The 12,612-nt window shown below is 42.7% G+C and overlaps 1 protein-coding gene across 1 annotated transcript; it reads left to right on the forward strand.

Moving 5' to 3' along the window:
- eef1g (eukaryotic translation elongation factor 1 gamma) lies at positions 1 to 12,065 on the forward strand. Its single transcript, XM_086136867.1, has 10 exons — positions 1 to 114; positions 870 to 1,028; positions 1,168 to 1,231; positions 3,959 to 4,101; positions 5,022 to 5,165; positions 5,272 to 5,401; positions 7,236 to 7,437; positions 9,020 to 9,192; positions 10,155 to 10,279; positions 11,732 to 12,065. Exons 1-10 carry the CDS (start codon positions 103 to 105, stop codon positions 11,888 to 11,890), a joined length of 1,311 nt encoding a protein of 436 aa, XP_085992993.1. The 5' UTR covers positions 1 to 102; the 3' UTR covers positions 11,891 to 12,065.
- Positions 12,066 to 12,612: the final 547 nt, after the last annotated feature.

The following is a 12,612-nucleotide window of genomic DNA, read 5'->3' on the forward strand; positions in this document are numbered from 1 at the left end:
GTTACAGCTCTCGAAAGTGAAACATCTCGTTGACGCGGACGTCTTGTAGCGTAAATACGTCATCAGGGTGCGCCGTCGTTCTTTCTTTCTCTCGTCCTGAAGATGGCGGCAGGGGTGAGTGAAATGGAGAGTGGCTTCGGAGCTTTCATTCATGTGGAATTCATCTTCACAATCTGCCCTAAATCTTGGCAATCATTGTTGTCTCACAGCACCATTGATCGCCGGCTACCTTCTCTGCTACTCACGTCATGATACCAAAGTGTATTTGCCATGGAAAATTAATTGAGCGATCATTGAACGACTGAAGCGAATCTTCGCTCCGAGCTACACTGACGTTGCAGTCAGCTACTGACGTCTAACTCCCGGCCCACTCTTGTGCCACGTTAGATGTGGGGAAAACAAGTTCTATCCATTTCTCCGCTAAATGCTCATGTTGTTTGTTTGAAATCCAACTTTTAAACGCCCACCCGTCGTTTATCATAGGGTTTTTAAGGGCGCTAACCACTTCGTGTGATACTTAGCTAGAACCGATCTCACCCTACGACACGAGAATGCCAGGCTTTCTTCATGCGTTTTCCTTTGATTTCACGCTAATATAGCTGTAAAAAATGTCATTGAGTACCCGCCCTACCTGATCGGTAAAATGGTTTGACGCAAGTGATGGTGGGGCTTGATTTCATGTGTGGATAGACGTGGAATCTCCCTCGCAACGTTACACTGCTTAATTGGGACACAATATAGATCAGATACAAATAGGTTCAAACTGGTTCGCCAATCAAAAATGAATAAAATGAGACCTGCAGTTGAGATTTCAGCTGTGTTTACTTGTAAACGGTCAATTATGTGTCTCTCATGTCGCATCTTGCCAGACTCTGTACACGTATCCAGACAACTGGAGGGCCTTCAAGGCTCAGATTGCTGCCCAGTACAGCGGTGCTGCCCTCAAAGTGGCCAGCAGTGCCCCTGCCTTTACCTTCGGGCAGACAAACCGCACTCCTGCCTTCCTCAACAACTTCCCCCAGGGCAAGGTTGGTTGTGATCCTCTGGAACCTGTTAGATTCCATGTGGTGCTGGTCAAAACCCGTTTTGACGAATCACATGGCCATTTTGCATGTAACCAAAGTGGTTATGTTTTCTTCAGATATTCTTTTAACCAATTGCTCGTAGGTACCTGCCTACCAGGGAGATGACGGTTTCTGTTTGTTTGAGAGTAACGCCATTGCTCATTACTGTGAGTATCTTGATGTTCTTTTCTTTGAACTAAAGCTGCTGTTTGAATGGCCCACACTCCTTTCAAAAATAAAAACTATAACCACTTCAAAAGTGAACATACTTGAAGATTTATATAACATTCTAATGAAAAGATAATGAAAGTACTAAATCGTGAAACGTTGTCTGGACAACCCCATGACTTCATTATCAAGGTAGTCTCATAGTTGATATTAAACAGGCTCTGTTTTTTTTTTTTTTTTTGTGCTGTTAAGGTCGAGAATGGGCATATACACCTGTCTTCTACTCTACTCTTGGCAACTGAAGGAGATATGGCTTGTCACCGTTTCCATTATTGTTTTGTAATTATAAATGTTCCTGCTCCATCTTAACAGTATAGACATTTTCTGAGAGTTTTAAGACTGCTAATGGGCGTAACTAGTTGGGCTGCCAGGACAAGTCCCATCGTTGATGGTCTAAATTGTCAATTCTTTTAATAGTTGTTGAGTTGTTTATGTATTTATTTGGCATTTTGGTTTTCTTGCTTAACTGCCTCATTTTCCAGTTTTCCCCCGATACGTCATTTAAATTACCGTATTTTCACGACCATTCGGCGCACCGTATTGTTGGGCGCAGTCTCATTAACGGGTGCTATTTCTGTATTTGACACATAGACAAAACACACTATAATTGGGCGCAGTTTTACAGTGGTAAAACATACGGCATGCATGCGCGCACGCTAAAAACACGTTAGCTTGAAGCATACGGTAGCATACCAAGACATACGGATACACGCTAAAAACACGTTTTTAAAAAGGCAACGGAAGCAAAACTGAGTTTGCTTGTATTTTATTTAGCCATTGTACAATGTACTCACGTTTTTAGATCAATCATCACCCAGAAATTCATCAAAGTCCTCATCTTCTGTATCAATTGAACAATTGCGCAAGTACCGGTAATCCATCAAAAACGCCGGGTTCCCTCTCATTGCCATGTGGCTCCACAGAAATGATGCCGGCTTTGCCAAAAACTCGAACAACAGTGCAAGCAGACACGTTCGTCCAAGCAGCCACAATCCATTCGCAAATTGTGGCGTAACTCGCCCGGCGCTGCCTCTCACTCTTTGTAAAGTTGTTTGCCATCGATCATCCATTGTTCCCATGCCGCTCGCAACTTTACTTTGAACGCCCGGTTGATGCCGATGTCCAGCGGTTGGAGTTCTTTAGTCAAGCCTCCGGGAATGACGGCAAGCTCAGAGTTCATTTGCTTGACTTGGTTTTTCACCGCTGCTGTGAGATGGGCACGCATGCCAAAAGCATAACCGATGGCTTGAAGTTTAAACTGAGCTTCGTAGGCGTGTCTCTTTGTAGAATTTATTTTCGGGGGTTCTTAGAAACCAAAACCGAAGTGGTTTTGCAATAATGCACATAGCCACACTTTGTACAGGTGTTGGTACCTGCTAGGGGCGTCCCTTTAGCGTCCACTTACACGCCCACCCTTCACGCATTGGCGGACTTCTTCGCCGCATGCCTGTCCTCACTCGCGTCCGCCTTTTCGCTCTCTCTCTCCATATATGTATATATATACACGCCCACCCTTCACTGATTGTCCGACTTCTTTGCCGCATGCCTGTCCACACTCACTTCTGCCTTTTCTCTATATAAACAGCGTGTCGGCTGTCAGTCAGGTTTTGGAACTCGGCGCATACACAAGACGCTCCACATTATAAGGCGTCCTGTCCATTTTGGAGAAAATTTAAGACTTAATGGCGCCTTATAGTCGTGAAAATACGGTATTACATGGGGACAGGCTTGTCCAAAAGCTAGCTGGCATTAGCATGCACAGGTGTGTTTGATCCAAAGACACAATGTCCTACTGCGGTACGCTTACAATGTTTTGTCTATTTGGAATAGATGATGGAGGCATTAGTCAGTGAACTCAAGTTTTTTAAACTATTTTTAGATGCCCCCGATTGACATCAAACAGCAGAGCTTACACGCTGCCGAACGGTCTTTCTCGACCGTGTATGATTGTTGCATTAATGAACTGGGACAAAGCCCTCAATGGCAATCCTAACGCAAAATCTATCGTGACAGGGCTATTAAACTGTTGGTCATTAGAAATGATAGTTTGTGGCAGCCCTAATACCTCCCCAGACTCGCACTTATTTTTGAAAGTACATGCGATTACTAAGATAAAACTATCAGAAGACCTTCAACAAATGTCATCCTGTCCACATCCATATTTACATAGCTGCATTTGTAGACTCATGGCACAACTTTGTACAGGCGCTTTATTGGCGCTCCACAAGTGTTTCCCCCCATGCCCTGTCTGTTGAGTGTCATTGAACATGCACAACAACATATCATGTTCACCCAAGTTAAATGTGCTTGTGTTTCCGTAAAACTAAACTATCAAGGCATTTCATCAACACAGCTCTCCCTTCAGATTGCACTGTCAATTATGGTGTACACATTCAATCATAGACTTGCAGTACAATTAGACATAGTATGTGCAATTTCTTCATGGCTCTTCACAAGTATCATCCCCTGTCTTTGAGCAAGGTGGTGCCCAGCCATAGCATGTTGTCTTTATCTGACAGGGGAACAACATTCCTTCCAGTTATCTCTGGCTCAGCGAGTTAAAAAGACTGGCTCTCTCTGTGCTCACATTTGAATGCAACAATTGGCTGAAGAATGGGAAAATAAGTGGTGTCATGTCCTTTTCACTTTTGCCCCCTCAAATACAGTGGGCAATGATGTCCTTCGTGGTGCCACACCCCAAGCTTCGGCTCAGGTCCTTCAATGGGTGAGCTTTGCTGACTCTGAGATTGTCCCTCCAGCCAGCACATGGGTGTTCCCCACTCTGGGAATCATGCAGTTCAACAAGCAGGTGTGCAGCATGTTCAATTAGTACCACTAACTAGTGTGCCTCCATGAAACTGTTGACATGTTCCTGCAATGTTTTGTGTGTGAACTAGCATAATGTTGTTCCTGCCCATTCTCAATCGGCAACTCATTTTAACTAATCTATTCGTAAAATTGATGAGGACAAAGTTAAAACACTGTCAGCATCTATTCCTTACAGTGGGTGGTGCATTTTAATTGAAAATTAAATAAGGCTGTCCCAATTGACATGATTGGAAATCATTGCTGATCATATGATTTTTGGCTGATCGGTATTGGCTGAACAATATCACATTTTGAGATTTTCTCAATTTCTAAAGTCAAGAATGAAATATTTTTAGTTCTTAACATGATTTTGAATGACTGCCGATTTACAGCCATGTTCAAAGGTATATTAGGATATCTATTTAAAACAAAAATCCACATAATTGAGATAATTTGTATCTGGCCTTCCTTTTCTCCCTCATTGCTTTGCAGAAGTATTGGTTTGGGACACGGTATTGACAAATACTCAAAGTCCATTGACTTGGACTTGGATTCACACAAAAAAAATGTGATCAGGACAGCCCTGCTTAAAATAATCTAAAAATTATTTGGTCTGAAATAGCTTCCCCATTTTGGGCAGTCCCTTATCATTGGGCAAGGCTGTGCCCTTTCCGTGGCACAAAGTCTTAATCTGATAGGGGAAGAGAATTGTTTTGTCCACATTCATCCCAGCCATCTCTTGGCTCAGTGAGTTAAAGGCTGGTTCATGCTGTGGTTACAACTGACTCGATGGCAAGTCATGTTGACAAAGACGTTCTCCATCGCCGATTTTAATGAATGGTTTTTTTTTTGTCTGTTTTTTTTTTTTTTTGTTTAAACAAATTTTCCTGCATAATCATTCTTCTGTCTGCATGTGCCCAGGCCACAGAGCAGGCAAAGGAGGATGTGAAAAAGGTCCTCGGAGTGCTCAACCAACACCTGAATACTCGTACCTTCCTGGTTGGAGAGAGGGTTAGCCTTGCGGACATCACTGTGGCCTGCTCCATGCTGTGGCTGTATAAACAGGTTAGCCACATAGAGTGTTCATGCGACATGAGCCCCCCCCCCCCCCCCCACACACACACACACACACAATTCGGAGAATCTTATCACCCCCTTTATCCCTGTCTAGGTTCTTGAACCATCTTTCCGTCAGCCTTATCCCAATGTGACACGTTGGTTCGTCACATGTGTTAACCAGCCCCAGTTCAAGACTGTCCTCGGAGAGGTCAAGCTGTGTGAAAAAATGGCTCAGTTTGATGGTTGGTCACTTCCTTGCTTCTACTTCATCGACACACGTTAATTTCAGAAGAAAGCTCAATAAGTGCGCAATCATTTCAATGAGTCAGATGTTTGAATTGGCTCAAACTGGAAAAGAGATGCAAAAGCTTTATTACTTAAGTGTGCTGCATTTTCACAACTATGTGGCACACAGAATTAGAAGGTCTAGTGTAAGTTACAGGTGCTATTTTGTATTCAACACATACACAAGACGCATTGTAATATTGGACGCACGCATGGTAAAATGCACGCCAGCTTAAACAATACTGTAGCATGCATGCACGCTAGCGTATGTTTTTAAAAAGGCAGCGGGAGCAACTGTGTTTGGTTATACTTTATTGAAGTATCTAACAATATGCTCGCATTCTTTTTTTGATCAACCCTCATTATCAAATCCATCAACGTCCTCATCTTCTGTCTCTGAAATGAACAGCTGGGCAAGTTCACAATCAAACATGCCAGGTTCCCTATCGTCATTGTCAGTCAGTCTCGCTGCCATGCCGCTCCTCAGAAATGATGCTTGCTTTTGCATAAGCTGGAACAACAGTTGCAAGCAGTCACGTCAACCCAAGCATCCAAATCCATTCATAAATTGTGCCCTAACTCGCACGGCGCTGCATCCCAGTCTTAGTAAAGCTATGTTCGCCATCGCTCCCAAGCCGCTTGCAACTTCACTTTGGCCATTTCTTTCTATTACCAAGGCAACCAAGCACAACAGCAAAAGCTGCCCATTGAGCGTATCGTGACCGTGCTGGTCCCCAAGCCTAAGCGGGTATGGAGGAGTCTGGGGATTGGGTGAGAGAACAGTCGGTAAAGGAGGCCATCTGAGGCCGGCAGAGCAGCGGAGTAAAGGATTAAAATCTCCAAGAAAATGTCTTTATTTCATGTAACGCAGAACATTACACGTGTTCGCTACAGTAGGTGTGGAAAATGCCCATCTTTTCCCCTGTAATTCGCTGGATGTTCCTGCGCCATGGTCGTCCTTACCCGGATGGATAGGTGGTGCCGTTTCAGAAAACAAATGCAATAAGGACCTTGGATTAGTTGATGTTGACTTCTCTCGGGGCTGCTCGATTCCCAAGGTCCTCCGCGTAACTGCTTACAGTTTAAACCATGCTTTGAAAGGGCGCCTCTTTGTAGGTGCCATTTTTGGGATGTTGTTTTGCACAAAGCATGTATTATGGGGGCGTGCCTTCAGCGTCCTCTTTCACACCCACCCACCTCACTTCTAATGTCTACAGGCTGTCCTCAGTTACGTATGCCTTTCCTCGTGTCTGTACAACATTCGTCTGTCGAGCCGACCCGTCATCAAAAGTCACACAGCATTCGCAGATATTGGAACTCATCATAAAATTATGCTCAGGTGTCTACCGCTCAAATTGGAAATGTGAACAGATGTGACTTTTTTTTTTTTTTAAATAGGCGGACATTTTGCCTTAATGTGGTGATTGGGTGACCTGATGAACGTCGCTACGCCTCTGAAGAATCATTTTAATTTACTAGGCTTAAAATTCTCATTGCATTAATTGCATGGGAGCAATGACGTACACAATGTGTTTTGGTGTTTTCCTCATCTAAGATGGCAAGAAGTTAGTTATTGTATTTGTTAAATGCAAGTATGATTAATATTCCCTCCTCCAGGAAGGGCAGATAACACTTCCCGTGGCCGAATAAATGGCCTCTGTGTCGAGACTGAACACTTAATTTGGCTTGACTTTTTAACATTAATTTCATTATGGCTTGTGAATTAGGCCAATGTGTTGCGTTAGCAAAGTGTAAAACCAAAAAACAAAAAAAAATGTTTTTTTCCTGTAGCTAAGAAGTTTGCTGAGATGCAGCCGAAGAAAGATGCACCACCCAAGAAAGAGAAGGTTCCAAAAGAGGCAGCCAAACCTCAGGAGAAGAAAGAGAAGAAAAAGGAGGAGAAGAAGCCTGAACCAGAAGAGATGGATGACTGTGATGCTGCTTTGGCTGCAGAGCCCAAAACCAAGGACCCCTTTGCGGAGCTACCCAAGAGGTAGAAGTGTAACTTTGCTTCGGTCAAACTGGAGTATTGAAATGGTGGTAAACTGCAGAGTTTTTCAAACCATGGTGTGCCGTGGGACAGTATCCAATATGTATGCCTGTGCGGTCCATCGCCTGGCAGAGTAATCGTGTAGTACTCTTCCATACCGGTAGGGAGCGGCAGCAGCTAGCAAGTTGCCTTGTGCTTCAAGACAAGCGAAGTTTCCGGCGCTAGCCAATACAACGAAAGCTCTCTTTCATTTGGATTTACTTTTACCGGAGATGCAACGGCACCGACGCCGTTGTGCTTGCTATGTGGTGAAAAGCAACTCTCCCAACAGCACAATTGTCCCAAGTAAGCTTAAACTCCACCTCCAAACAAAACACCCTTGACTTGGAAACAACAATGTGAAATATTTTGCTCGCCTGCATGAACACACGGAGAAACAAGCAACGTGCATGAGAAACACTGCAAAGATAAACAAGAGAGCCTTGAAAGCAAGTTACCATGTCGCTGAACTTGTGGCTAAATTAAAAAAGTTGCAGAGCAATTAATACTTGCCACCTGCAAAGCCATTGTAGATTAGATGTTTGGACCCAAAGCGGCTAAAGAAATAGCCTGACTGCTGTAAAAACTAAAAACAGAGAAATAATGAGAGCTGTGAACTAAGAGCTTTGTCTCTTGAATCAATTGCTGCCAGGGTATCAGATCTGTGTTCATCCAAACCATTTATCACACTGAGTGAGAATCAATATGAAAGATTATAAAATATTGGATTGATGTTGATTTGACTCCTATTCAAGGTGTTATAGCATTATATTTCAATGTTAAAAAAACGCTTATAAGAACAATATAGCAATTGTTATGGGATTTTTTCAATGGAAGAAATGTGCCTTGGCTCGAAAAAGATTGAAAAACACTGGTGTACTGTGTTGAAATTTCGAAATGTGCTTGTCCCCTGTCTTTGGTCAAGATGGTGTCTGGTTGTGACACAAAATCTTAATCTGATGGGGGGGGAAGAGAAAACATTAGTCCATATTCATCCCAGTCGCCTCTGGTTCAGTGAGTTAAAGGCTGGTTCATGCTGTGGTCACATTCAAAATCACAATTTTAATTATTAGTATGCACACTAGACATGCAGAATACTTGTACAGAAAAAAAACTGTTCTTAACAGGCATCAACCCAAACATTTTCTTTTCAAGAATGTTCTATGCACCTCAACATGACAACATGATAAATACTGCATTTGTGAAATTAAGTTAAGCGGCAAAATCTGTGTTTTTAAATCATCTCATTGGTGTGCCCATTTTGCCACTTTCATTAGACCGCAAACTACATCACGATTGCTCAGGGCTCAGCTATTGACCAATCATGGCTGACCTGTTTTCTAAACCTGCGCCATGATTGGTCATTACCTTTGATGAGTGGATTTTAATGCTTAACTCGTATTCCACCACCGTAATATTAATCACAATGCCATGTTTCGGCTAGTAGGGCTGCATCGAAAATACTATAAAGAAAATTGTGGGGTTGACTTCCCCTTGAATAATCTAAGTTTAAATATTACTAACCTTTCTCATTTGTTTGTGTCAGTACGTTTATCATGGACGATTTCAAGAAAAAGTACTCCAACGAGGACACCTTGACAGTAGCCGTTCCCCATTTCTGGGAAAACTTTGACCCAGAGGGATACTCAATCTGGTATGCAGAGTACAAATATCCACAAGAGCTTTCAGAGGTCTTCAAAAGCTGCAACCTTATCTCAGGTGAGCTAAAATGAGCTAAATTGTAAAGGTATTTTTCTGCTCTCACATGACGATCACTTGAGATTTTTTTTTAATGTTTTTTTGCGCTTTGGCTTTGTACTTTTTTCGATCACTAAAATAACATTCTCAGTTTAGAAACACATTTAGTAGGGTACCTTATTTTATACTTGGACCGTACATAAAATTTCAAAGTCCCCTTTAAGGCACATTCTATTTATGAGTGAATTCAAATTCAAAATGAGTGAATTCAAAGCTAGCCTCTGGATAATTGGAAAAGAGGGCAAAGCAAAAGTAACTAGCTGCTGCCAGCTAGGCCCCCCGTTGCTAGCAGCCGCCTGCGAATGCAGAAGACGTGCAGTATCGTACAATAAGTGTAATTAACTAGCCATTTCTTAGTGTCCTAAATTAGCGATTGAATAACATTTTAGGGTGCTATTGTGTAGATATTGGAAGCAACCATGTAATGGCAAGACGAAATGTGGAAAAGAGAAGTCAAGCTAGCCGTCTTAACTTCTAATTAAAAGGCTTTTGCATTGAAGTTAGCCTTTGCATTGGCGGTGTCTTACATTAGGAATATGTCTGGAGCTTCCTTGAAAAAAAAATCTGTTTTTGTGTGTATCTTTTTTTTTAATGTATTTGAGGTACCCCAATCAAGGAGTTCTTTTCACCCATAGTTGCCAAAATGCTCCCGTACATGTGATTTACATGATCCACAATGGTGTTAAGGTCCTCTGCTGCTGGTGAATGTGGACTGATCATATTGCCGTCACATGAATGCACACTGTTTGCATCACGGATCAAAGATGATCCATCCGTTTGCACCACGAGTGGTTACCATCTTAAGACAAATTTTCACAAAAAGACCTCCATCACTGTTGCGCACATTGGCTTTCCGCAATTTGTGGGTAGTTTGTGGGTTCTTATCACATGGTTAAATAATGCTATCCCCGTTGTCCCCGCAGGGATGTTCCAGCGCCTTGACAAACTCCGAAAGAATGCCTTTGCTAGTGTTCTTTTGTTTGGCACCAGCAACAACAGCTGCATCTCTGGGATCTGGATCTTCAGAGGCCAAAACCTGGCTTTCACTGTGAGTGCTTTTAGAACTGCAGAAACTGTGGCTTGTCGTCATACTGTCATGTTTTGTTATTTTAAAACACTTCACCTACACCTCAACGGTAAAGAAGTTTCTGGGAGTGTTGAAAATCTCATCAAACCTGCAGAGCTACATGGAGTCACTTTTCCCGTTTAAAAGTGAATGCAATTCAGTGAAATAAAACTATCACAAGGCCTTGAATAAATAGAATTCTGTTAATCACATTAAATTGCCCCATTCATTAACTCAAAGCAGGAGTCGGTATGTGAACAGAGATGAAAGTCCTCCAGATTTTCCCGGAATTCCGGGTTTTTCTAATTTTTATGAAAATCTCTCTGGAGAATTGAGGAAAAATTGCCTCAAATTAATCCGGATATTAGTTGACAACATTGAACGAAGAGGCGTTTGAGTTCGTTGTTTTGCTTCCACGAGCGTAGCCATGTTGAGACACTAGCACTAGTAACAGGAAAGAGATTTTTGTCTCTTTAAAAACACTTGCTAAACCCCAGTGGAACGAATAAAAGACACCGTGGACAAGACAGTTGTCGTAAAAAATATGTTTGGACAAAAAGGGAAACACACAGCGTGGCAGAAAAACGTGTCCGTCCGACTTGGAGTGTCGTCTCGCCTAGCTTAGCTGTTGTCGTGTGTGACGTCGTTGCGTCGGCGCTGATTGGTTGAAATCAAAAGACGCGCTTGCGTACATGTTCGCGCTGAAGCACGCACAGCAGAGAGCAGCGGACTATCTACTGCTGAGGCTCGCTTAGCTTGAGTGGCATCGCCACAACAATAATACCTTCGCCTCGCATTCTCATGGCCTCGCCATATCTCTGAGATTTCGAAATCTCAGCAACGGAAGCCACAAAGGGTGCACGTGTGCACACAAAAGGAAGATTGAATGTTGAGTATTTGAATAGCGTTTTGTGTAAACTAATTCATGCGTGATCGGCCAGGTGTGTGTGTGTGTGTGTGTGTGTGTACATATATATATATATATATACACGGAATTTTCAGAAAAGTCAACTTTCATCTCTGTGTGAGCCTGGTTGACACGCACACGCGTCATCCCCCGTCTTTGGGCAAGGCCGTGCCCAGCCATGGCATGTTGTCTTAATCTGACAGGGGGAGATCAAATTGAGATCATGTTCATCCCAGTCTTCTCTGATTCAGTGAGTTAAAAAGGCTGGTTCATGCGGTGGTCACATTTATATTTAAGTCAAATAAGTTGTTTGAGTGAATGTGAGGCTTAGTTTACCTTTTCAGAAATTTCATGCAGTGCCTTCCTTGCGTTTCTATTCTGTAGCTCTCTCCAATCACCCAGTTGTGCAAAGTTATACTGTCGGATCAACCAGCTCGTCTAACACTGGTGCAAAACAAGCTTAGCAAAACCCGAGGCTAGATCACTGATATTCAAATGGTTGCTTTGTTTTTCTTTCCATTCTCCAGCTTTGTCCAGACTGGCAAATCGACTATGAGTCATATGACTGGCGCAAGCTGGATCCAAACAGTGAAGAGTGCAAGATCATGGTCAAGGAATACTTCTCATGGGAGGGAGAATTCAAGCATGTGGGCAAAGCCTTCAACCAAGGCAAAATCTTTAAATGAGTGGACAGTGGAACAATTTGAATGAAAGCACTTTGCGCTTCTGCTTGTGACGCTTCCCACCCTACAGACTTCGAACTTCCAGGTTCTAACACAAGTGAAATTGTGGATTTGTCTGTGGCCCCAAACCTGTTTTGTTGTCACCTACAAAATAAAGTGTTTTCCACAGTGCTATTGATTTGTGGTCTGACTCATGGTTTCATTCTTGCTCGTGCTGTCCCTACTGAGCCTGTTTGTTTGATCTTATAAAGCTTGCTTCAATAAGAGGTAAGACATCTTCCAAGAGAACCAGAACAGCCCAGTTGCGATTGATGCAAAGGTCCTGAGAATCAATGCCATCCATTAAATTCCCATATACGGATTGCAGATGTCAATATCGATGAGTATTTTCAATTTTCCCACTCATTCTGCAACCATTCTACCATGCATATGCAGGCCTCCAGACTGGCCCTAAATGGTCATCTACAAGCCAACCACTATTTTCATCCACTCCCACCAGTATATTCAACCAATAAATTTGCACATTTGAAAAAAAACACTACTTGTTGCTGACAAACATGCTGCACACATGAGCCCATTTATCAGTTTTAAAGTTTAAACGAGTGAGCGGAATATTTACATTGCAAGTCAATGGGCAGTGTGTGTCCCTAAATCTTCCACTTGTGCCACCGAAAAATTCAGGTTAAGGGGCACTACAAAAAAAAGTTGGTGTGGACCCCTGGTCT

Source organism: Hippocampus guttulatus, chromosome 2 (assembly GCF_054856545.1).
Source record: "Hippocampus guttulatus isolate MCC_2025c chromosome 2, RoL_Hgut_1.0, whole genome shotgun sequence".
NCBI classification, from domain to species: domain Eukaryota; kingdom Metazoa; phylum Chordata; class Actinopteri; order Syngnathiformes; family Syngnathidae; genus Hippocampus; species Hippocampus guttulatus.